At 40.9% G+C, this 27777-nt stretch overlaps 1 protein-coding gene across 4 annotated transcripts in view; it reads left to right on the forward strand.

Moving 5' to 3' along the window:
• Positions 1–27777, forward strand: part of il1rapl2 (interleukin 1 receptor accessory protein-like 2) — a 287003-nt gene that overhangs the window by 193878 nt on the left and 65348 nt on the right. For all 4 annotated transcript variants that reach the window (XM_061788377.1, XM_061788375.1, XM_061788379.1 and 1 more), the window contains 2 exons: positions 12248–12434; positions 12513–12666. In XM_061788377.1, coding sequence (XP_061644361.1) covers positions 12248–12434; positions 12513–12666 — 341 coding nt within the window. The remainder of the gene's footprint in view (positions 1–12247; positions 12435–12512; positions 12667–27777) is intronic.

The following is a 27777-nucleotide window of genomic DNA, read 5'->3' on the forward strand; positions in this document are numbered from 1 at the left end:
GTATATTCAGTCATTTGTTTTATTTGTTTCTATGCCAGTTCGTCAAAATATGGCTATGGGAAGCTGGTCGATGGTGCAAAAAGGTTTGGGGATCATTGGCTCCAAATTCATTACCTGGTCGCAATTTCTGGCTTTTTCAGCTTCCTTCAGTTCAACCAGGTTTAAGTTTCACTGATTTTCAAAGGCATCCAAATACATTGTCATAGCAAGCCTTAGCCTGAGTCACTTTGCAAAGGTGTGTCCTAGTAAGAAGGCAATCCCTTGAATACCTTGTTTTTGTCTGTGTGTGTGAGGGCAGATATCCAGACAAAAAGGAGCAATGTGAAGACACTAATACAAAGCCAAAGGAACACAGGTGAACAAGCAGTTAGTCACAATCTCTCTCAGGAGACTGGAAAATAACATTTTCTGAGACCTGAGCTGCACTGCAAAAGGTTTATACAAGACAGAAGGAGAAACGGAATGGATTCTTGGAACTGGCAGAGAAGAGAGAAAAGAAGGAGTCGTAGAGAGAGAGAAGCATAAATTGTGAGGGTAATTAGAAAAAAATAAGGTTGGATTATTCTAGTGAGGCAGTGGGGAAGAAAAAGAGAAAAAAAACATTTATTTCCTTCAAATGCCTGAACTCCTCAGTAAAGCGACATACTATAAGTCTTAGATGAAGTAACACAGTGAAAAGTGAGCCTCCCTCATTAACATGGGAAAAGAAAACCAAAGTATACACAGAGCATACAGCAGAGAATAATTACTGTCACTGAAGAGCAACACATAGAGATTTGGCCCAAATTTTACATGTCCCATCACCTCAAAAGGCCTCCAGGGGGCATTTTTTTGAGTGCCTATCTGAAAAATTAACTCCTTCCCAATGTTGTTTCTGTCTGGTCAAAGCTGAGGGACTCCATGCATTAAACGTTACCCATTCTCAAAAAGTAACAGAACAATGAAACTGCAAGGTGTTTTTCTACGTTGGAAATTACTGACCTATCAACTAGAAAACTTTGCATAGGCCGTGTTGTATGTTTGTGCAGCAGGTAAACTGGTCAGCTGGCTTGTTGGGAGAAACTGTGTACAGCATATACCTGGTTTCTTGAATGCTTGGTGGCTGATGTGGCTTTTAAATGAGTTTTCATCAGCGGCTTTATTGGTGCTAATCAAATTGGATTTTTGGAAACAGTAGAAATGACAAAAAATTTAAAAACTTGATATCCAGGACAAACTGATCACCAGTGATAACTAAAAATGCAAAAAACTAATACCCATATTCCCACGTAGTATAGTGTGTTGACATAGAAGATCCATAAAGAGAACTGAATTGTATCATTCCAGCTCATATGTTCTAGTATTACTTCACAATTAAATTTATTTCCTTAGCTAAGCACGGCGTTGTGTGTTTCAATGAGGAAATCATTACATTTCGCATTCCATTTGCATGTTCTCCCTGCGCTGGCGCACGGTTTTCTCCAGCTTCAGCTTCCTCCCACATTACAAAAAAATGCATTTTAGACCAACTGAAGACTCTAAATTATCCATAGGTGTGAATGTGTTTTGTTGTCTGCCCTGCGATTGCCAGGCGAGCAGTTCAGGATGCAGCCCACCTCTTGGACAAAAACAGCAGATAGGCTTCATCGCACCAATGACCCTTATAAGGAACGAATGAGGAGGTTCAGAAAATGGATGAACTAATATGAACAGAATATTCTTTCATAGCATATCATAACAGAGGTGTTAAATGTTAGCATCACAGTCAAGATAGAGCTTTTCCACTTCTCATTTCTACCTTTCACAGACATTGATTCAGTGCAGCTGGTTTAATGGTGGAATGTCCCACATTATGTTATCCCACATAATTTTCATACAATGCAATAAGAGACACAATATGTCTAGAATAGGCTGTACTCAATTGGTTGAAGATACACTGGGACCACAAGAACTGGACCCCTGCTGCTTCACGTCAATGAAAACAAAAGGACTAAAAAAAGATCCCTAGATTTTAAAATACATTTCTATTGTATTGAAATGATCCGGTCTCTCAAACATATGTGGGAGACCTCTTCCAGAAGGCAGAAAAAGTGAAATGTCATCATAATGTCTCAAAACAATTGTCTGTTCTCAAAATACAAAACCTATTTTACAGTGGAAACAAAGTTTTCCCCTATTTTATTTTCACATCTTATTTAAGTTCCTTTCCATTTTTAGATGATTACATTCATGAAGTAATGCCATCTGTCCATCCTATTATAAAATGCCATTCAGCAGTTTTAGGTGCCAACATTTAACAAATAACCCATATAATTTTTCATGGACTGAATGAAAGTATCTTTTATGGACCGACACTGACAGAATCTGAACACACAAACAATATGGAGTTGGTCCCCCGTTGCAGCTTCTAGGAAGGTGTGCGCAGATCCAGAGGAACATTTGGCAGGTCAGCTGTCAGTGATTATGTGCCTTGCTCATAATCTGTATTATAGTTGCCAAAGGTGTTTGATGGAATTGAGATCAAGGTTCCAGACTCACCCAACCATGCCTTAATGTAGCTTTGTGCACTGGAAATCGAAAAAGGGCTGTCACCCAAAGTGTTTCCACAAAATTATAAGAGTAAAATTGTGCAAGATGTTCTCATTCTCACCTATAACTGCGTGAAGCTGTTTTGTCTTTTTAGCTTTTGTCAATTAATTCAAATGAACAGCTGATTTATATTTACCATCTGTTTCTTGGGGGCTTGTGCTCCTCTGTAGCCTTCTTCCATCTCAGCCTACTCCCCTGTGGTCTTTCGAGTAAGCAGAACCACCTGTCTTCCTGTACAGGATAAATCCACTTCCATGAAAGCTCGCACAAAAGAAACTTACACATGGTCACGGTGGTGTTTGGTGATGTAAGATGAATGTTTAACCTTTCTCTTCATCAGATTTTTTAAGATAAATCTAGCCAGCAGTCACAAGCCCACACAATGGCAGTGGAAGAGGCAATAGAGGAGAGAAGGAGAGAGCGGTCATTTGAAGTGTCTTTGGCAGTCCTCTATGACTTGGCAGCCATTGAATCAGAACCACTCTCATGCTAGTTTGGGCCACGTGCCAGTTCATGCCAGCATGAGAGCTTGAGCCGTGCTTTTTAGAAAAGGGAAAAAAGGTTACATTGCATTGAAGTTCAATGCTTTTTTTTAAGGTCTGAAACACTACAATCTGAGCTAGAGTGATATGGAGGAAGACTTAAAGACAAAAAGAGTGCAGAGGCGAAGACCACTTGCAGTGAGATCTACAGTGACAGAGACTGCAGTGTGTGTAATGAGGCTATTGTTTTGGGTTCCAAAATATTCAAAGTACATGAGATAAAGGGTTTCAACGATGAATAATATAATTAAATTTTGCTAAAGCAGGTAATTATTGTGAAATGGCCTTCTTAGTCACAGTGAAGCCAGTATTCTTCAATGCCCTCTCACGGGAAAGTGTGCAAGCAAAACTGTGGTTGTTTGTGATACGGGCATGACTATGTAAACGGAATATGCCCAAAGCCAGTTGAAGAAATCAGACTCAGTTCAAACCCACAGCTTAAGCCGAGTGTTTGTGGTCAACATCCGAACCGTTCAGCCCAGAGGTTATTTTCCATGACTTGACCATCAATGGCCAATATTTTTAATGGTGATATTTAAGCCTCCTCACCACAATATCTGTGTCGATATTAAGTCTCTATTCGGAAACGAGTCTCTGAGTCCCTTCAAGAAAATTTGATGTGCTGCAGTACATGCCAATTCTCGGGCCCAACTTTCAAAACCTTCCTTTCCACATTACATGAAGGACATGACACTTATTGCAGTGGCAGTGATTATTGGCCTTGGCTATAAATGATGAGGTGCAGCATTTAATGATATAGACTTAATCCATAGCAATGTTGCGCCTTTACAGCTCCACTTTTAAAAACTGTTTCCACAGCCCACTATGTTGTCCTACTTTGCCAGGTTTTTGCAGTCCTTACGTTTAATGAGAGCTTGTTAAAATGCTGTTTACCAAATTTAAAGGACAGTTTTTGTTGTTTTTTTAATTAACTCAGCTGAATAAAGAGTGCATTGTGAATTTGGAACAATATCACTTCTTACCAGAGGAAGTGTTGTAATGCATAAATACTCTATACGGTACACCAGTGGTTCTCAAGTGTTGTCACCCTGAGACCTGCATGTTCCCATTGTCGCCATAACGACCCATATTTAGCGACGTTAAGAACAAAAAGAAATGTTAAAAAATAGCATGTCATTCTTGACAAAAATCTGATGCCATCTATGAGGATGATGAAAATGAAACGATGGTGGACACGGAACCATCAAGATTTGAAGACTGCTTGTGTGGAGGAATGGGCCAAAATCACACCAGAGCAATGTATGCGACTGGTTTCTCCATACAAGAAGCTGTCATTGCAAACAAAGGCTTTTGTACAAAGTATTAAATAAATACCAGTTGGCATGTTCAATACATTTCCCCTGTATCATTTCACCTTATTACACACAACTTAAAAATTTTCATGTCAATAGCACCTTAGGAAATATATTTAATGAGAAAAATGGTGACGTGTTAAATACTTATTTCAGCCATATACACACACACACACTCACGCACGTACGCATGCACACACACACATACACACACACTGTGGATGACCTTTTTGAAAGAAAATGCTTAGTGATCTCTTTCTGGATACATTCACCTTTTCTGTTGAACAGGTTCTTTGATGTAATGGGATAATATTGGTTTAATCAAAAACAGATTGTAGAAACAGCCCTAGTTTATGAACGCAGATTCATTCAGGCCACTGCAAAGATAGGGGAGAGGGGAAACACCACACTAACAACACATTTTTTTAAAATTACTAACTGCATTGACACCCAATAAGAGAAAAGCAACAACCATCACTTTTATCGTCACTCAATAAATAGTATTTTTATTGATTGTCTTTGTAAAATAGAAAACACTGGAGGACAATCACTGACTCATGTAATGGAAAATATAATTCATAAAATCTTGCACAAGCAACATTTATGGCATTTATGGCAACAAGTCCAATATAGTTTAAGTGTATGTGCTTTTCTGTGTTGATGCCTCAGTGTGCGCAGGTGTCATCCTCCCTCTTGCTGCCTGTTAGTTAGATTGATAGTCAAATTAATCTGCAGCTCCATCCAGGTATAAACACGATGCCTGCTGGCCAGGATGCATCCCCCCTCTATTAGCACCATAACTCAATGCACCCTGCAGCAGCTTGGCCTGATCAGTGGAAGGTAATTGCTAGGAGGGCAGTGGATTTATTGACAAGGGGGATATGGTGGATTACAAGATGATTTGAGGATTAATTCATTTTGCGTTTTAGGTAATTGCCATTTTTTTCTAGATAGTTCTGCCACAACACAAACACACATAGCATTGAGTGCAGTGATAAACACTGTGCAATATCCCTGAGCTCAACTTTGTGCTGAATCACTTTACCTTTCTGCCATTCAGAGTGTTGCAGTTCTATGCTTATATTATGAGTAGGTGGATGGTTCAATTTATATTTATTCTGGTTCCTGATATGTCATTTGCAATAATTAAAAAAAATTTCTCTACACCCCTGTTTCAAAGTAACAACACATTTGTCTAACCAAATGTTACTTCGGAACACATGCGTATCATGAAATCATCTTCACTTTAATATTTGTGTAATCTGTAGGTTTATGGAAGTACAAATACAGTACATGCGATCAATAATTCACTTGCTGGCTTGCCCTACAATTGACTTAGTATTGACACAAAACAGTGACTTGGAGGCAAAATAAATTTAATTGACAAAATATTTGTTGTGGTGCACTATAATGTGATGAAAGTCGTGTCGAAGTTGATTAATCGATTATGTAATTGATATTTTTTCGCCACAATGAAGTGGTCCCCAACCTTTTTTGTGCCAGAGACCCGCTTCACGTAAAGACATTTAACGGGCCAACACCTGAAAAAAAGCCAGAATGATAAAAAAATACAACTCACCATTACAATGACTGTAGTTGTAACTAGTGGGAGCCCTGTGCGTGTTTTTCTCTTCAACGAGCTGGGCGTGTGACCGGACACATTTTTGTGTATGATCAGAATCAGGTCATTTTGGTCCTCAAGAGGTGGGACTATATTGTGTTGAAGAAGCTTGAGAAATCAAATAACACTTTTCTCACAAGGGTTTGAGGTGGTATAGCAGTAGCTGCTTCAGGGTCTTTCACATGTGAGAAGTCAGGGCAACCGGGCAGCAGTCACTAAGTTCTTTGGAGTGTGGCTTTTTTTTTTTTTTTTTAGGAACGGTGTGATGCTCTTCCAGAGGAACGGAACGCTCCCTATTTGTACTCTCAAGTTGAAAACGTGATGGAGGGTCAGTTCAGCAGCTCAAGCCTTGAATAGTATAGGACAACCCATCTGGGCAAGCCGCTTTACGTGGACGGCGCATACTCTGCTCTCTTCTGGAATGATCTCCTGTGATAGGGAGCAGTGGCACTCTCAGGGGCAGCCTGAGAGACTGTGGAAATGGTTATCCATTGTAAGGTTGTAAATTGTGATGATGATGACAGGTTGCAGTGTTAGGACAGGCCATGGCAACATCAGGATGGGATTGGACATATTGAAGAAATAACAAAACTGGTTTGCTCAGTTCATATTCTCCTCTACTGCTTTCCCCTTCTTTGTGATACAGCCTTTGATGTCTTCATTCCATCCGATATCTCTCGCTCATGCTGTTCTCCTACTGTTTCATTCTACCTTCCTGCTGTATGCCTCCTTTGCCTCTTTCAGTTGGACCTTCAGTTCCCCTTGCATATACTCTAGCCTGGTCACCATCCCTGAAGACTCACTGTTTTATTGTTGTGTAGCCCCTTTATTGTTACTGGCAAAGCTGTGTACATTTAGAGTGGGAACAACAAATGTTTTAGAAGTTCAGGTAGTGTGTAACACAGTTCAGTGTCCTCCCTGCATGCATCTTGTAACAGTCCCCAGTCAGTTGTGTGGAAAAAGTCTATCAGAGCCCTTTGCCTCAAGGAAGCATTTTCTGAAAAAGTGTGTAGTTGTGTGGGTTGCCTCTGTACCTGTGACTTATAGTATAGCTAGAGCAGAGCCAAGTCGTGAGCAGGCATACAGTACCTAGTAATGTCAGCAATAAAGCACAGCAGGCATCCTTCACGTTGGCATACAGGCCGGTTGTTCTGTTCCCTCGAGTGTAATGTGTGTGTACAAGGCCCTGGTTGCACCATCTGTTGTTACTAATAAACAGCGCACATTCTCTACCTTTTCATTCGCTGCTCACTCTGGTGCCTTTGTCCGCTCTGACCATGTGGTAAAGCCCATGTTAGCATCTTTTGATGAAAGCTTGTAATTTCACCAGTGCAACCTTTGAGAGACTGAGTCGTCTTAGCCGATATTGTGACCTTATACCACTTTTGCGCGCCATACTGCAGTAATGTCAGGCGCCGGAAACTCACGAAGAAAGTGATCCTACTTAGCCAGTCAAATTTGGGTAAACAAAGCAAGCCAGAATACAGGGATGTAAGAGGTTACTGATTCATTCTTCCCACTGGGAGCACAAAGCCAGTGTGTCTCATATCATTTATGTCTTAACTGAGGTCACACAAAGCAAGCAGTGTCAAAATCCAATGTGTTGAATACACAAGGACCCTGATCCCATTCATCCACTGTCCAATGATGGGATGTGCTCTCCTGGCTAGATAGAGCCATCCACATAGGCTTGAAAGGAGATTAGTCCACTCAAGTGTCTGACAGTGCTTATTTTATCAGTTTATGTAAAATTCTTCAACAAAGACAAAACTATTTGGAAGTGGACATAAAAAATGTGCAATGGGGGCTAAATAAATGTTATCCATTAAGGAGATATTAACGAAGCGGGAGTAGAGCCAAATGTTGTACTGGTAAAGGAATAAGATCAAGTCTGATTCATCTTATGGCCTCTCAGCCTGTCTTTTCAAAATGTAATACAATCCATTAGGTGCTGTAGTTTATGGAGGTGCAGAGTGGCTGTAAGTATCCATGTGAATACTACTTGCCATTTGTGGAAAATGGGGGTAAGTAGGCTTATTGGAAAAGATTATGCTGGCAAGTGGATTTGTGCATTTATATGACATGTGCCCATGTAGCCAAAAAAAAAAAAGAAGCTGCAGTTCATTTCTGGCTTTTCTATGTGTCCATATGAAATCAAGAAAAAAAATTAACATAACCACTGCCTGAAATTGTGAAAAGTGACATATGTTTTATATAATAAAAATATGATCATTCAACACCATATCTGTTTTAAGTTCATGTGATCATCATTATTCTGCCAGTGAATAGTCTCATTCACCCAGGTTATTTCATTCTCAAGACATTGTGGTTGTCATAGTTAGGACAGCACTGTCTTGAGTTGTGTGGAAATCATGATCCATCCATCCAGCCATTTTCTTTACGGCTCATCCTCATTAGGGACGTGGGCTGCTGGAGCCTATCCCAGTTATCTTCGGGCGGGAGGCGGGGTACACTGTGAACAGGCCGCCAGCCAATCGCAGGGCACATAGAAACAAACAACCATTCACACTCACACCTATGGGCAATTTAGAGTCTTCAATCAACCTACCGGAAATTATTATAATGTACTCAATTCAGCTACTGGTATATAAAACTTTGTGGAGTGCTGACAAAGGAAGGTACAGATCAGGATAGAAGTCATACAATATAGTATATTATGATACTATTTTTATTCATAATGGCCCGCATCGAATTAAATTGTATCAAAAATTCTAATTTGGTCAAATCTATTTACTGTATGTTTTTCCTGTTGCCAGTTGGGTGAAGTGTTTCAAACTGCATCTTCCTTGCCTCTGATTTAGTTTGAACAAATCAAAATGTTAATTTCATATCTATTATTACCATAGATCTTTAAAAATTATGATATGCATGTATTATGTAAGATATTCAGTCATTTTTGTGACTGGCCTGGCTTAAATCCACACAATCCATATACAGCTTATGTAACTGAAATTCACACCGCATTAGAAATACACACCCACGTGCAGAAAGAGGCAGTAACATAATTTAAATTCAGAAAGGATTGCATAGCATGCAAAACATGCTTCTGACACAGTATCAAAGGTTTAATTTATTTATTTATTGCAAGATATCCATACAACAATTAAATGTACATTACTAGATAAAGGATGGTGTCACTGTTTGGTGATAAACACAAAACATTTTTGGGTTTGGATGAGCAGAGGGGGAAGACCATGACACACGATCAGAACATTATAATAACATTTCAATAAAAGGAGGGAGTTGAATCAAAGCGGTTTGGTGCTTCATAACTCAGTGTGCATCATTGACACACATACATACACAAATACCATCAAAGCAAGATTTATATATGTGAAGTGTGAATAATGTTTTTATTGTTACATTTTAATGTTCTTATTCAGTGCTTATGTGAGGGAGGATCTTTTCAAGCTATTTACGGGAAGATGTGATAAAATCACAGTTTGGCAAGACTGGGTCATTGCATCCAATGTCAATTTATGTGCTATTCTGAAAAAACATTCTGCCATTAAATCTGCACAGATGGTAGCGTTTTTTGTTTAAAAAAAAAAAAAAAAAAAAACTGAGAAGATCTGAGAACCATACAGGTAAAGAAAGGTAAGTGAATCACTGGAGGAGAAAACAAGATGCTGCAGGCTAGAGATGGATTGATGAAGAGAAGACAAACTGACGGATAGATGGATAAAAGGCTTTTCATTCTCCCTTTTTAATGCTCAGTGGTCTTGCTTTGGTTGCAGACTGGAAAATTCCTTGTGTGTATGTGTGCGTGAAGTGAGAATTACAGAGAGATCAGTGAGGTCTTTTGTGTCTGGAGGTGAACTTGGAACAACGCACACACACAAACACAACTTGAAACAACACACATACACACACAAACACTACACGCACACAACTATCATAACCCTGAGATATTTTGATGTCCAAAAATGTTTTGCATCATATAGATCATAACTTGAGTTTGCACCATTTTTATGTAGTTGAACCAACCTGCTAGTAATTTCAAGTAAATTATATATATATATATGGCAAGAAAGTTTGCTGTGTCTCCCAGCACAGTGTCGAGAGCGTAGAGGAGATACCAGGAGACAAGCCAGTACATCAGGAGACATGGAGGGGGCCGTAGGAGGGCAACAACCCAGCAGCAGGAACGCTACTTGCTCCTTTGGGCCAAGGAGGAACAGGCCAAGGAGGAACAGGAGCACCACTGCCAGACCCCTGCAAAATTACCTCCAGCAGGCGACTAATGTGCAAGTTTCTGCTCAAACTGTCTGAAACAGACTCCATGAGGGTGGTATGAGGGCCCGACGTCCACAAGTGGAGCTTGTGCTTACAGCCCAACACTGTGCAGGCCGATTGGCATTTGCCAGAAAACACCAAGATTGGTAGATGCGCCATTGGCACCCTGTGCTCTCTATGGATGAGAGCAAGTTCACACTGAGCATGTGTGACAGGCATGACAGAGTCTGGAGACGCTGTGGAGAACATTCTGCTGCCTGCAACATTCTCCAGCATGACCGGTTTGGGGGTGGGTCAGTAATGGTGTGAGGAGGCATTTCTACGGAGGGCCGCACAGCCCTCCATGTGCTAGCCAGAGGTACCCTGACTGCCATTATGTATCGGATGATATCCTCAGACCCATTGTGAGACCAAATTATGGCGCAGTAGGCCTTGGGTTCCTTCTGATGCATGACAATGCTAGGCCTCATGACGCTGGAGTGTGTCAGCGGTACCTGCATGATAAAAGTATAGATGCTATGGACTAGCCTGGGCATTCTCCAAACCTAAATCCAATCGAGCGCATCCTGGACATCATGTCGTATGTTGCACCACAGACTGTCCAGGAGCTGACTGATGCTTTAATCCAGATCTGGGAGGAGAACCCTCGGGAGAACCGCAACTTCATCAGGTACATGGCCAGGGGTTGTAGGAAGTGATACAGGCACGTGGAGGCCACACACACTACTGAGCTTCATTTTGACTTGTCTTGAGGAATTTCCACTGAAGTTGGATCAGCCAGGGATCTGATTTTCCACTTTTATTTTGAGTATGATTCCAAATCCAGACCTCCATGTGACACTGATTTTGATTCACATTGATAATTTTAATGTTAATTTGTCCTCAATGCATTCTACTTTTTAATGAATAAAGATTTGGACTGGAATATTTCATTCATTGAGACCTAGGTCTCACCCACCTGGGCAGTATCTCCTTCAAGCTCAGGTCTTCGACCAGAGGCCTGGGCGCTTGAGTGTTCTGAGCAGAATCTTAGCTGTTCCCAGTATTGCGCTCTTCTGGACTAAGATGCCGGATGTTGTTCCTGGTATCTGCTGGAGCCATCCTCCCAGCTTGCGGGTTATTGACCGCAGTGCCCCGATCACTACAGGCAGCACTATTGCCTTCATCATCCACATTTTCTCTAGTTCTTCCTTCAGTCCTTGGTAGTTCTACAGATTTTTGTGTTCCTTTTTCTGGCTGTTACGATCACTTGGAATTGCTATGTCCATCACAACCACTGTCTTCTGATGTTTATCCACCAGCCCTATGTCAGGCTGGTTGGCCACCATAAGTTTGTCAGTCTGGATATGGAAGTCCCACAGGATGTTAGCCTGGTTGTTCTAACCAGATTTGGTGGTGTCTGCCATCTTGATTGTGGGATCTCCAGTCCATATTTGGTACAGATGTTCCGGTACACTATATCTGCTACCTGGTTATACCACTCCGTGTGGGTACATATATAAATTTGAGAGTTTTTTTATTAATACCTGCTCATTGTATAAAAAATATGCCTTAACAGAATGACATGACATTGGGCGGGCTACACCATGTATGAAAGTGAGTGTGACTTGTTGTATTCATTTATCTTATTCAACTTTTATTCATCTACAGTAGATAAGGTAATTGAGAATATTCTCATTTGCAGTGGCGACCTGGAACATAATGTCGATATATAGACTATTTGTGCCCTGCTATTGACTGCCAGACAGTCCAGGCTGTACCCCATCTCTTGCCTGAAGTCAGCTGGGATAGGCTCCAGCCCACCTGCAACCCTAATGAGGACAAGCAGTATCGAAAGAGGGATAAATTACAGTGTAACAGCAGTTATTTTCTGTGAGTGTGAGATTTATCAGGGCAACCTGAGTTTCATCAATGTCATTAGCTCTTGATTTTTGTTGTCCTTTTAGGAACTCCACATATTGCATGAAGGTGTCTATGTCCATGACTGTGGAGGAGAGTGATGAAGGGAAATGCTTCAGCAGCAACATCCGCTATCTAGAGAAAGCCGAGATTACCCACAGCAAAATGATCACATGTCGTGATATAGATGATTATTTGGCTCCATACAAACAACCTCAAATGACCTGGTACAAGGTATGTCACACGAGCACGAGATGAGAGGAACTTATCCTTTCTTTTGCTGTTTGATCAGTCCGATGTCTGCCCTCTTAGGAGTGCGAGCAGGTTGAATGGAGAAGCTCAATTATCGTCAACAACACACACATCTGGATCCCTAAGGTGGAGGAGGAAGATGGGGGGAATTACACCTGTGAGCTGCAGTATGGATCCAGACTGGTGCGCAGGACAACACAGCTCAAAGTCACAGGTAGGACACAGTGCATTCATGGATAGACATATGGTTAGGGTTAGGGTTAGGGTTCGGGTAGGGAGATGGATGGAAGTACATTTCAAAAAATGCCTTTAGATGTGAAGAGTTTAAAGCTATTCTATTCTATTATTTTGGAATAATCAGGGTGATATTCACACAAATGTCAGGAAAATGTGTTTTGTCAGTCTGCAATCAACTGTTAAAACTATTGTTTTATTCAGCTCTCTATAGCTGCAGCATCCATTATTGGACAAATGCACACACTTAGTAATGCATCATCATGACTTAAAGCAATTTGAAAGTTTCCATCTTCCATCTTCAAACTTCCATCTTTTACAGTACATTGCTGGCTCAATTTTCGTACTTGTATTTAGTACCTTCGTCACATTCTTGGATGAAACATACATTGTTTCAAGCTTCATTGCCTTTTGACTTAAGTCTGAGTTGGCAGTAACATCTAACTTCCATCTGCAGTTTAGTGTTTAGTCTAAGTGTGTCTGTGAAGGGATAAGGATTGCAGTGCCTGCGATTGAGTCCACGTCTGCTCGACTCTTCTTTTGGCGTCTGCAATTTGAATGTGTTGCCTTTGAGCAATGAAAGCATGCTGATGTATTCTTTGGCACAAGCTTGAAATTGAACCCTGCCTTTGCTCTACAGACAACGTGACAGTGTAGTGGAACTTCAAGTTTCTGCTTTAAATATTGTAAAGAATTTGGACATTGCCCTGCCAATGCATGACAACATATGTCAATTGTTTCCCAATGCAGGTGGTTGCCAGTTGTCATGTAGCTGACTGCGTGGAATAATCAGCACAATTAAATAATGTTTAGTACTGTTATCATACACTGAACAAAAATGTAAACGCAACACTTTTGTTACTGCTCCCATTTTTCGTGGATGGACTTCGTGCTGGACTCCAAGATCTAAAACGTTTTTCTACATACACAAAAGGCCATTTCCCTCAAATATTCTTCACAAATCTGTCTAAATCTGTGTTAGTGAGCATTTCTCCTTTGTCGAGATAATCCATCCCACTTCACAGGTGTTGCATATCAAGATGCTGATTAGACAGCATGATTATTGGACAGGTGTGCCATAGGCTGGCCACAATAAAAAGCCACTCTGAAATGTGACAGTTTTGCTTTATTGTGGGGGTCTGGGGTGTCAGAAAACCAGTCAGTATTTGGTGTGACCACCATTTGCCTCACGCAGTGCAACACATCTCCTTCGCATAGAGTTGATAAGGTTGTTGATTGTGGCCTGTGGAATGTTGGTCCACTTCTCTTCAATGGCTGCGCGAAGTGACTGGATATTGCCAGGAACTGGAACACGCTGTCGTATACGCTGAGCCAGAGTATCCCAAACGCTGGCCATGCAAGAACTGGAATGTTTTCAGCTTCCAGGAATTGTGTACAGATCCTTGTGTATGTACAAAATGTTTTAAAACGTTGAGGTCAGCTCACAAAAAATGGGAGCAAAAACAAAAGTGTCACGTTTATATTTTTGTGAAGTGTATTTATTTTGGAAAGTTTTGTAATTTCAGTTTTTTTTTCCTGTTTCCATCAATTTCAAAGAACTCTCAGGCACATAATTTGCAAACAAATGTCTGATTTGGTTTTTCTGTGGCGTCTTTTTTATTTGAGTCACATCTATTTGTGCTGTTTGTCAAGGTGCAGTGAGTGAAGATGTAGGCTGCTGCATTAGCTTCTTTGCGGTAGCTGCTAGCTAGCTGGCTAGCCACTGACTGGGTTGCTAACATATTTTGTTTCACTTGTGATTAAAAGGTACAGTTTTTGTGCATTTTCAATTACATTATTCTGTGTTTGGTTTCATGTATTACTGGTGTGAGTTAATACTAAATACTTTCATTCCCATATGACAGGTGTACGTATGACTGCATACATGCACAGTTGTGCTCATAAGTTTACATACTCTGGCAGCATTTGTGAAATTATTATTATTATTTTTTAACATGACTGATCAACCACTATCATTAATTTCTTTATGGTTATGTTTTTTCTAATAATAATGATTTTCTGAAATGCTTGACCGTTTAATTTGAATCCCAATAAAATAAAATGATAGGCTCCAGCACGCCCGCGACCCTAGTGAGGAGAAGCGGCTCAGAAAATGAATGGATGGATGGATGGATGGATGGATGGATAAAATAAAATGTGTTTCGCCTGGTCCTTCATGTTTTCTTTAAAGAATTGTACCCATCTTACAAATTCTGCCTGGGTAATCAAACATGAGCACAACTGTGTGTTTTCTCATTTACTAAATAAAAGTAGGGCTGTGAATTTCAAAATAAGAGCAAGTAAATTAAAAAAAAGGATTGTGTTCAAATAAAGTGTTTAACTTCAGAATAATTATTTGAAAAAAACTAACAAAATACAGTTAATACTTCGTTTTAATTATATGGGTAGAAGCAAAATCATCCATTGTAAAAATGCATTATACATACGTTTAAGCGTTTTCCAGTTTTTTTTAGGTCAACTTCGGGGGTGCGTATTATACATGGGTGCGGATTATACATGAGAAATTACAGTAAATTTAAGAGAGATATTAATATTATAAAATTATATAAAAGTAAATTTGTTAAAAATGTCAGTTTTAGGTGTGAATTTGAGTGTGAATGGTTGTATATGTGCCCTGCGATTGGATGGTGACCAGTTCAGGGTGTACCCCGCCTCTCGCCCAAACGTAGCTGGGATAGGCTCCAGCATGCCCGTGAGCATAAGTGGAACGGAAGATGAATGAATGAATGAATGTCAGTTTTTGTACAGCATATATCCATTTCTGCATTTGGAGCACAAACTGAGAAGGTATGTATAGAGACAATCAATAAAATAAAACTTGGTAAAATAAAATCAATCGTTAAAAAAAAAAGTAAATAGTTAAAAAAAAAAAATCATATATATAATATAATAAGATAAATAAATGAATCCACAAAATGATAAATTTCTCTTACACTTTATCGTTGCATTGAGCAACGTGAAGGAATCTGACAACTGCATCTACGTTGTATAAAAGTGAGTGTGGTGATCCCAACTATATCTGGTTAAAATTTCCCAAACTCGCGCACCAGCTCGGGCTTTTTCCCTGCCAGAGAGGTGACATTCCACGTGCCTAGCGCTAGCTTCCGCAGATGTTGAGCCCATGGGAAGGGACCCACATTGCATCTCCGGGCTGTGTCCGGCCAGGCCCCACAGCCGCTCGCCTTGGAGCCGCACCTCCAGGCCCCGCTTCTGAGGGGGGCCCCAGTGACCCTTGTCTGGGTGAGAGAAACAAGTTCCAAATGTGTTTTTCATCATTGGGGGTCTTTGAGCCGTACTTTGTGTGGTCCCTCACCTAGGATGTGTTTGCCATGGGTGACCCTGCCAGGGGAATAAAGCTCCAAACAACTTACTTAGCCCCTTGGATCATTTGGACACACAAATCACTCCCCTACGATAAAGTGGACGGCTCAAGGAGGGGATATCATAATCCACTAAAGTTATGGATCTGGTGTTTGTGAAATGCTGGTTAGGTCACAAAAATATTCAGGGATGTGTTTATCTTTGTGTGCGTGTGTGTGTGTGTCTGTCGGTGTGTGATTTACAAGTTAGCTTCAGAAACGTTGACCATATCCTGGGCCATCAGAATTATAAAGACAACATTCACTCATTCCTTCTGTCTTGCATTCCGTCACCAGGGATTTCATCTTGATACTCTCCGACGATGTTTTACTTGAATGAATCAGCCTCTTAAGACATCTGCCCTTGTGTAGCAAGACTAAACATCTTTATCCTTGATCCTCTCGCTGGTTGTGCGTCTTTTAGCAACAGCTTTTAATCACTGGGCTTTCAACATTAAAAAGAAAGATTGAAGAAAAGACAAGCCTGTGGATCAGCTGGCGGCTATGATGTTGATTCCTGCAAACACTTCAGTTGGAATGGTGTGCTGGAATTAGTTCCAAAGTTGTGCAACCAGAAAATGTTCAGTAGGATTTACCCCTGATTTGCTTTATCCACATTCAGCTTTTAATTAACAGACGTGCCTCAAGGAATTGGGCTAATCTCTGTGTTTGCAAAGTGTATATGCAGTAGACCTATGTTGATTTCAACAAAATGGCTGATTCTAAAAAATACACAACATGGAATTTCAAAGGGTTGGACTTTGTAAGCCAGCTCAATATTATTGTAGTTATGTAAAACTGGAAATAGTATTTAAAAAATTTTTGTCACTGGGATTGTGACTCGAAAGCCATTCAACAAGCATGTTTTTGGTGTTATGGGTCTGTTTTGTTTATCACAAGGTTTGACTTTGGGGTGATTGTACTACTCTTCTCACTCCTTAACCTGATTTCTGATTTGGGATGGCTGAGTTGCGAGGTAATTGGTGGTCTGCCCAGTTTGTTGAGATTTGGATAGGAACCCGATCAAGGGACTTGATACCCTTCCTGTAGTGGGGTAGCGTTACTACAGTTCTACAGATGATAAGCCACGCCAACAAAATGCCCTGGGTCATTGTTGTCCTGATCAGTGTATACATTTTGTATCATACAACTGGAGAGATCAGGTTCGAAGCACAGAAGCGTTTGCGTCTATTGATTTGAGCGAAAGACGGAGAGGGGATTACAGCAGTGCAAAAATGTTTTAAATCCTCATTGGAATATATTCAGCCTAATGCTACAATACCAAAACACCGGCACGCACACAAAGACACTGTCTTTCTTTTCCAGATCATTCTGTCCGCATGTTACCATCTCACAGTTCCTTATTTATCCCTTGATTGACAACTTTTTTCTTCCCTTTGTCTTCTTTTTTCATTGATACTCTCCCACCCTTTTCTTCTTCTCTCTGCCTTCTGTTTCCCGTCTTTCAGTTTTGTCATTCTTCCTGCGACTTCATTTCTCTCACACTTCTTCACTTGACATGTTCTCAATTGGACACAGCATGTAATGAGTGTGTGTGTGTGTGTTTGCGTGCACACTCGGCTTGTGACCTAGTTAGAGACTCACCTCCTAATTCATTGTGAAATTGTTTCTGTTCTCCAAAGGATCGCAAATAAGATTACTACTATGCTACCTCTCTCTCGCTCTCTCGCTCTCTCTCTCTCTCTCTCTCTCTCTCTCTCTCTCTCTCTCTCTCACTCTCTCGCTCTTTCTGTCTCTAACTCAGGCAGGAGAGGGCAAGAGACAAACAACACCAATAACAGAATATTATGTCGTTGTTTGGGATATTTGTGAGGCTTATTTAAAGGTAAAGAGGTCCGGGGTTATTCATGCTAACATTTTAAAGATGCATGAAGCCCATTTTAGCATTCGTTGTCAGAGGTTGCATCCCAAGTCACAGTTATTCAGTTCAGTGCCCAGCTTTATTCTTCAAAATTGTTTCCTGACCTGACAGCAATGACAGATTTTCTGAATAGTTGTCAAATATGTTTTTTGGGTGCTTTTGATTAAATAAAATTCATTGAAATTAAATTGCTGTTGAATAAGGATGATCCCAAGAACACATTTAATTGTTTACGAAATACAACTCAATTTTATTCATCCGTCAATGCATTATTTTTTATAGCGCTTGTCCTCATTAGGGCCGCAGGTGAGCTGGCGCCTATCCCATCTGACTTTGGACGAAAGGCGAGGTACACCCTGGACTGGCCAGCCAATGGCAGTGCACAAATAGACAAACGAGTATTCGCACTCACATTCACAGTTATGGACAACTTGGATTCTTCAAATAACCTAAGATCCATGTTTCTGGAATGTGGGAGAAAGCCTGAGTACCCACAGAAAACCCATGCAAGCCAAGCCATGCAAACTCTACATAGTAAGGCCAAGAATAGAGCTCTGAAGCTAAGACCGGCGAGGCAGAAATGCAAATTCCTGTGCTGCCTGTCACTTTTGTGTTTAAAGTAACACAAAAAGGTAAGACAATGTTTTTTGGGGGGTTTTGTTCCTTTTTTTTAAATTTGCCTCACATCGGGTGAACGTTGAGTACAGTTAAAGTTATTGTCACTCATGCATGTGACTCATTCCGAGAAAGGTTAGCTTCTTGTGGCGGGGGGGGGGAACAACAATAAATTTGTCACATCTCTTTGATGATAAATGTGATACATGTTTTGGAAATGATCAACAAAATATCCTTCATGTTAACCCCATAATTCTAAAAACTTTCTGATCCGATAGGATGAATGCATGTTGCTTTTGGTTACCTCCATAAACAAATTTTCAAATTTACTGAAAGTAAAAAACATAATAGAAATTTAAAATTACATTTAAAGAGAACAATACAGTACCTGATTTCATCTCAGGGGTGATAAACAGGTGACAAAAGAGTCTCCTATTTTTCTTATATGGATAACTTAGTGTCTTTATGAATACTGAGTTGAGGCCATTTTTTCAAGTTTTTACTACTTGAAACATGATTTAACAAAATTCAGTCACTGGTCTGGAAAACAGAAATGTCAAAAGGTTCATTATGTACACATTCACGCAGATTAATTTGTCCATTGATGTTGAAGACACAAACACTTTTTTTTTCCCCACCTTCTGAGCAAACACACGCACGGACGCAGACACGCACGCACAAACACACACACATACACATAAAACTGAGAAATCCCAGAGGTCAAGTTAATTGCATTCGGCACTTTTCTTGTACAGACACTTCTGTCTCTCACACATCGATACCTCTGCAAAGAAGTAAAGTACAAAAGAACAATAATACCGCAAAAACAAGTTTGAGGGAATAAAATTGGAGCAATTATGCAAATGCTTGCACGGTTTGCTACACTAGACTAAATAACATGCTGTTAGCCTCAGTTGAACCTTAACAAACTTTGTGTTGATCTGTGTCTTCAACAATGTTACTTCACTTTTTGTTTGTGTCTTTTAGAAGCAAAACAACATTTACAGAATAATTGATCAAGCAGACGGAACGTTAGTGCTAACTTCATGTAGTCAGGAAAACATTTTAAATGCGTTGCTGGAAAATGGATTCTGCATTAGATGTTGAAAAGAATGATCACATAACAATGCTACCATAGAAACTGGAGGAATAATTCATAATTTTTAAGTTTATTTTTATTGTAAATGCTACAATAGAGAGCTGTGTGATGTAACAATTTATGTTGTATCCATCCAGCCATCTTCTTCCGCTTATCCGCGGTTGGGTCGTGGATAGAGACAGCAACTTAAGCAGGGAAGCCCAGACTTCCCCCACTTCGTCTAGATCTTCCCAGGGAATCCCAAGGTGTTCCCAGGCCAGCTGAGAGACTGTATGTCGAAGTCAACCCAACTATATTGGTCCCCACACTGCTCTCTACGCACTAGAGGCTGACACGCGAGTGGATGTTGATCCCACTCCTTCCCATCTCAACTGATTGTTTTAAAAAAAACAAAATCCCACCCAATCCCAAATAAAATAAAAAAATCCCACTCCCACAGTGATTGATCCCAATCCCAACCCAAAATTTTACAGAATCCCACTCGCGGGACCCACGGGACCCGAGCCGAGGCCACAAGGAACGTTGAAAGTGTGGATGGTCAATGTGTCTATGCTTGAGCCAAGTGGTCCACCACTAAGAGTTATCACAGAGTCAGTTGGATCAAACTGGCCTTCGGACGCTCGTGTTGGAGCGGCATGGGGGTTTCTGATGTGGGCGATATGGGCAGCTGCTCAAGGGGGGCATTCTCAGGGGGACGGCACTTTATGCCTTCCACCACAACCCCGTTGTCTATCACCCCATTTGGGAACGTCACACAGGGCGCATGATTTTGGGACAGTAATTTTTCCAACGGCAACGCTCACAATGTGTGTGGTGAGAGAAATAAGATGAAGAGAGGAGATGAAATGTGACATAGGTCATTAAACTGGATTTAATGAAGCCTATTTGCCTTGATAATCACCCATTCCATTAACTACTCCTTTACCACACTTACCACTTAAACATCACACACACACAAACAGATGCACACACACGCAAACACACACACGCACACACACACACACACTTCCTATTGTCTGGGAATGTGAAACATTAGGTTAGACAAGAATGTGAATAATGACCCAACAATTATAGACAATTACAAATATCCTCATTGCCTTTTTCTTCTTTTTTTCCATCTGATTTAGTCACTCCTTCCCTCTCTCAGCCATCTTATTGACTTTTTAAACACAGACCACATGAAGAATGGAAGAACCATTGTGTACATAAATATTAACTTAGAGTTAGTTGTGTGGTGACAACCTGCCACCGCTTTCATTTATGGAGTCCTATATGTATGTGCTTCAAAAAACATTCATGACACATGCTCTTTTAATAGTAGCGTGAATTACAATATATAGGAATAAGTGCAAGAAAACATTGGTTTTATATGCATTGGGGAAACACGAGAGTATACTAATACTAAAGATATATCTAAGAGACTCTCCCTTCACAGAAAGAAATTGGAATTCCAGCCACATGCACATTTTCACTCTCAATTACTGTAAATAACCAAATAACACAAATTGCTGAGCTAATATTCATTCAATGGGCCATGAGATGGAATGTGTGCAACTGAACATTTGTTGACTGAATGCCAGCACTGTGAAAATAATCCAGAGCAGACAAGAGGTGGGCAATTTTAGATTTAAAAAAATAATAATAATAAACTTTTCTTTCCAAATGTTCATACCTTGATAATGCTTTAAAATGTTTAATTGTTAAAAAAAAATATCTGGACTGTTGAGATGCAAATGTGTAATTGAAGAATTTTAAAGGGAGACTAAAAACAATCTGCAATTTAGAATACTTTGATGGCTTTCAGATTGTCCTCGTAGTCGAGACCAAAGTCAAAATCAAAAGCTAATTCATTGGTAGATCACCAGTGCATGAAGTTTTCGGCACCTTCTGAGCCTAATTTCACCCTTATTATGAGCACTTCATTGTAATTTTTCTGTGAAGATGGCTTGGAAAGTGTTTCCTGAGCTCAAAGCATGGGTCGTAAATTTCACTGATGTACCACTCGCTAAGAAGAGAGCAGTCTCATATGGACGTGGTGTCAAAGTTCTGAGCCACTGTTCACCTGCGTGCGCTCCCAGTGTTTTTCCACTGAGCCCACCACTGCTCCATTCTGCCAGACAGTCACTCCCACCTTATTCGTCATTCTGCTCGCCTGGGCTTCGTAAGTGCACCAGATCAGCAGTCAAGCCGATATTTTAAGCCTCACACAGGTGGGGCCTCATTGCCAGACTGTTCTTCACACTTTCATGCAAAACTCTCCAGCAAGCACCCTTTCAATTGATCTCCGGTTGCCAACCTTGCCACTGGCTTTCCTGCCTCATTGTTCTCCTAGTAGCCACCTCAGCTTTCTGAGTTCTGCCTTAGCACTTCCTGATTTCTGTCTGCCTTTCCCCTTAGCTGTTCAGTGTTCTGCTGTAACGACATCGCAGTATGAGTTTCCCTGTCTTGCTCCCTCTGGATTCCTGAGCATATAGACCCTTACCTGTCCCGTTCCCCCAACCCTTCCAAAATGTGCAGCTACTCACCTGGTTGTCTCTGGACCTGTCGAAGTTGATATTATTAACAACTATTCCTGTGGTCTGGTGTACTGCATTTGGGTTGTACCCACATCCATTACAGTACAATCTAGGGAGTCATAGACCCAGCACACACCTCATCGCCACAGACCCTCTTCGAGAGGATTAGCACAAAGTGGTGATGGCTGCTACCGAAGCAAGTCAGTAGCCAGACACCAGATGTTAACAGCGTTAGCAACCCAGATGCAGCAGGTAGCGGGAATCCTGAGATTTCTGGTCCCTTTCTGATGAACTACTCCGTGTTGTTCCACCTGCAACCCCACACGGGGTAGACGGGGAAGAATCGCCTCTGGGGAACCGCCAAGTGGGAGAGATCGACTCCCTCTCAGTCATTCGCCGAGGTTTTGGCATGGGGACTTTCGGCTCCAATGCAGCATGGGGCTGGATGAGCATTTGTCAGGGAGACCAGACGGTGGCAGACTTTGCCATTGACTTCCGCACCAAGGCCCATCAGAGTGACTGGAATTCATTGGCCGTCTGTGACCCTTTTCTCCACCGTCTGGCTAAATCAAGTATGAACTGGCTGGCTACCGAAGTGGATCTGCTCATAAGGCTCAGAGACGGCAGAAGAAGCAGGTTATGACGGGTCGTCGACCGCCAACCCGCACTCGGAAGCCCTCTTTTGCCACCACTTCCACCATCTCTGCAGGTTCAAGCAGAGACTTTTTATCTCAACCTTGAATTAAACTGCATAGTTACTACACCATTAAGTTTAGTATTTAATTATATTCATAATCTATTCATTGTCTTCCTGTATTGTATCTCTCTCTTCCTCCCTCTCCGCCTCTGTGGAGTTTATGTAGCAGCCTATTGCATGATTCAGATTACATTGTTTGAATAGGCTTTGTGCCATTTTTTGATCCAGATCCTCACCCATATGAATCATTCACCCGAAATACAAAGCTGGAGAAAATATCCAAATCATTTTCTACCTATCCCATCATTATCCATCAGCCAAAAACTGTAATGTAATGAAAATGTAAAGGTGAAGATCTGCTATCTCATGATGACTGAACTATGGCTTTTGGACAATGCCACACCGTTATTACATTTAGTCATACATTTAGTGCATCGGTCGAATGTTTAGCACATCCGCCTCACAGTTCTGAGGTTGTGGGTTCGAATCCAGGCTCCAGCCTTCCTGTGTGGCGTTTGTTTGTTCTTCCTGTGCTTGCGTGAGTTTTATCCAGGAACTTGAGTTTCCTCCCAAATTCCAAAAACATGCATGTTAGGTTAATTGAGAACTCAAAATTGTCCTCAAGTGTGATTGTGAGTGTGAATGGTGGTTTGTCTATATGTAACCTGTGATTGGCTGGCACCCAGTGCAGCGTGTACTGCGCATCGCTTCCAAAATCAACTGGGATGGGCTCCAGCACACTCATGACCTGAGTGAGGATAAGCGGTATAGAAGATGGATAGATGGATGAATTCCTTGTGTCCATGTCTCATGTATCAGACTAAAATGGAACATTTAGCAATATTGTTCCAAGTCCAGCAAAGAAATTTAGAAAGGAGGCAAAATAGTGTGTATGCATTCATGCGTGCACATTTTTTGCTCCAGCTGCTCTCCTCCACATGTTGTTTTCCATCAGTGTGTCCCACACTGAGGTTAAGAAATTCCGACACCCTTTCAATTAACTGCCAGCTTGATCAACACGAATTTGTTCTGACTTTGACGAGTGGTACAACAAACACAGCAAAGGCAGGAGCAGAACATAGTGAAATATTGACTTGACAGACCATTGTAAATAGTGTGTAATGGTTATTGATGGACATGGGCATAACACGTCTTTACTGTGTTTAGTCATTCGAATAAAAATTTAAAATGGTGTACCAAAACAATCATGATGTTTTCCATTATGAAACTCTATTGTCTACTTATGAGCTGTGGCGAAGAATGATAGAAGAGTAATAATAATGATTTCAGATACAGTTAATATGATTAATTCCAAGCCTGAATGGTTCATCCCGAAGTGCAAAATACATAGGCTATGTTTTCTGCAGTTGTGAAAATGTTACAGTGAGCAAATTTTGAAATTTGCCATTTCCCAGCTATTAGAAAGAGACCTCACTGGGAGCTAAATTTCATCATTTGAGCAAAGAGCAACTGAATACATCAGTTGAATTTGAAATGAGGCTTGAACTTTTGACCTATCACAGACTGTAAGACTCATTAGTCATCAAGTCGAATATTTATACCAGCGATGGTATAACTGATGGTATAACTGATGCGTATCTGTGACCTGGTTGCAGCCAGTCTCATCTCTCTGGGATAAAATTCTGGACAAATGGGGCAAAAATTGTCACCATCATCTTTTTTTGGTCTTTTCTAGAATGGGTGGTGCTTCTTGCCATCTTGTATTTTTGAAAGTTTTCATGTAAAGACTGAGCCATGGACAATACAATTTTTCCACACTGTCCTGCAAAAACAAGTAAAATTGCTGTAATAAGCATGCCTGGCCAGTTGGTGATGTACGTTATTTAGCCTCCAAAACAATACTTTATGTAAACAACAAAAACGGGTCTGTTTTTTATTTTAACTCAGAGTAGTATTGTGTAAGTATACCTCCGAATCTATGCTCTGAATTACATAATGAGGTGCAAACGTTTAGGTTTAATTGGGCCAAGAATTGGGTTTAAATATAACCAATAACCACAACTTCTTATTGCATTTTAGAAAAATAAATGGTATTATTGACCAGTCTCTCTAACCAGTCGGCACGGTCCCAAAAATCACATGAACATGCATCCCAAAAACATGCATGAATTGGAGACTCTAAATTGCCCGTAGGCATGACTGTGAGTGCGAATGGTTGTTTGTTTCTATGTGCCCTGCGATTGGCTGGCAACCAGTTCAGGGTGTACCCCGCCTCCTGCCCGATGACAGCTGGGATAGGCTCCAGCACGCCCGCGACCCTAGTGAGGAGAAGCGGCTCAGAAAATGGATGGATGGATGGATGGATGACAATTAAGTGCAAAAAGTTTAGATTACAATTATGATGACTAAATGCTATGTTTAACTGCATCTTTAACAGTTAAAAAATATAAAGGTGTTGTGGTGAAAAATATGACCACAGACATGACTGGACCAAGCAGTGAGCATTGTTGGACCCCAAATGGCATAAATACAGTAGAAACAGTATTTATAAAAAAAATATTTTTTAGCACAACTTGGATCAATTTAGATAATTTACACCAGAGTAAACCCAGTACCTTTGTCAATGTGTGTGATTAACTACAGAAAATTAGGTTTTCTCTTAATTTGGACGTCATATGTTAAGATGAGTTGGCTCTTCTCCACATATGGTGCGCAGAATGATTCCACCCATTTCATTCAATAAGTGTTTTGTTTTTTTATTTATCCATCTTTACCCCTTGGAGAGCACATTTTGCAAATTGGGGGCTCCCTAAAAAATTTTGCTAGGATTTTTTTTTTAATACAGGCCATAAACAAGTCATTGAGAAAAGGGCAATATATCAAAAAACTAACTTGGGAAGAGTAATCGCAAAGTTACAAGTAGGGAGCCCATTATTGGATACATCCATCCATCCATTCTCATCACCGCTTATCCTCACTAGGGCGCCTATCCCAGCTATCTTCGGGCATGTTTTTGGGATGTGGTCATGCCTACGGACAATTTAGAGTCTCCAATTAATGCATGTTTTTTGGGATATGGGAGGAAACCGGAGTGCCCGGAGAAAACCCACACAGGCACGGGGAGAACATGCAAACTCCACACAGGTGGGGCCCGGGATTTGAACCCTGGTCCCCAGAACTGTGAGGCAAATGTGCTAACCAGTCGCCCAACATGCCGGCTTATTGGATACAAATATCCCAAATCTCTCTGGATACTGAGGATACAGTCTTCTAATAGAGTGGTAGAAGACAAGGCCTCAGGGGGAGATAGAAGCGAGCCAGTGAAAATAGAAATTATTTTTTTATTATTTTTTTTTTTTCCTCAACGAAACAATTTGAGGGTTCCTCACAATCTCCAACATGTATGTTTTGCTTTTGGAGAATCTTCAACTAGAAACGAGACAGTCTCTATAGAACCGCTGCTCACGGAGCGAAGTGACGGAAAGCAACTGAACTGTCACGCAATGTGCATGGTTGTGCAACTACTTATCATGAGCAGCCGACCACTGGCAACTAGTTTTACTACGATTCAAAACTTGAATCGCAATGTCACAGACAATCAAAAGTTCCGTACTGTATCGCATGATCTTTCACAAAAGAAATGAGATTTTCAGGTACGAAATGAGATCCAGCCAGCCAATGCTTAGCTCCATTAAATGTAGAATATATATTGTGTTTTACAATAATACGTAACTACTGTGGGTACGGAAAGTATTCAGACCCCCTTAATTTTTCCCTCTTTTTTATATTGCAGACATTTGCTAAAATCATTTAAATTCATATTTTTCCTCATTAATGTACACACAGCAAGCCATAGTGACAGAAAAAATACGGAATTGTTGAATGTTTTGCAGATTTATTAAAAAAGAAAAACTTAAATATCACACAGCCATAAGTATTCAGACCCTTTGCTCAGTATTTAGTAGAAGCCCCCTTTTGAGCTAATACAGCCATGAGTCTTTTTGGGAATTATGCAAAAAGATCCTTTAGGGATCCTCTGCCATTCCTCCTTGCAAATCCTCTCCAGTTCTGTCAGGTTGGATGGTGAACGTTGGTGGACAGCCATTTTCAGGTCTCTCCAGAGATGCTCAATTGGGTTTAAGTCAGGGCTCTGGCTGGGCAATTCAAGAACAGTCACGGAGTTGTTCTGAAGCCACTTCTTTGTTATTTTAGCTGTGTGCTTAGGGTCATTGTCTTTTGGAAGGTGAACCTTCGGCCCAGTCTGAGTTTCTGAGCACTCTGGAGAAGGTTTTCGTCCAGGATATCCCTGTACTTGGTTGCATTCATCTTTCAATTGCAACCAGTCTCCCTGTCCCTGCAGCTGAAAAACACCCCCACAGCATGATGCTGCCACAACCATGCTTCACTGTTGGGACTGTATTGGACAGGTGAAGAGCAGTGCCTGGATTTCTCCACACATGCCACTTAGAATTAAGGCCAACAATTTATATCTTGGTCTCATCAGACCAGATAATCTTATTTCTCACCATCTTGGAGTCCTTCAGATGTTTTTTTTTTTGTTTTTTTTTTAAAGCAAACTCCATGCAGGCTTTCATGTGTCATGCACTGAGGAGAGGCTTGCGTCGTGCCACTCTGCCATAAAGCCCCGACTGGTGGAGGGCTGAGGTGATGGTTGACTTTCTAGAAGTTTCTCCCATCTCCCGACTGCAACTCTGGAGCTCAGCCACAGTGATTATTGAGGCCACTGTGCTCTTAGGAACCTTAAATGCAGCGGAATTTCTTTTGATTAGCTTGGCCAGATCTGTGCCTTGCCAAAATTCTGTCTCTGAGCTCTTCAGGCAGTTCCTTTGACCTTATGATTCTCATTTGCTCTGACGTGCACTGTGAGCTGTAAGGACTTATATAGACAGGTGTGTGGCTTTCCTAATCAAGTCCAATCCG

Source organism: Phyllopteryx taeniolatus, chromosome 10 (genome assembly GCF_024500385.1).
Source record: "Phyllopteryx taeniolatus isolate TA_2022b chromosome 10, UOR_Ptae_1.2, whole genome shotgun sequence".
In the NCBI taxonomy this organism is placed as follows: Eukaryota; Metazoa; Chordata; class Actinopteri; order Syngnathiformes; family Syngnathidae; genus Phyllopteryx; species Phyllopteryx taeniolatus.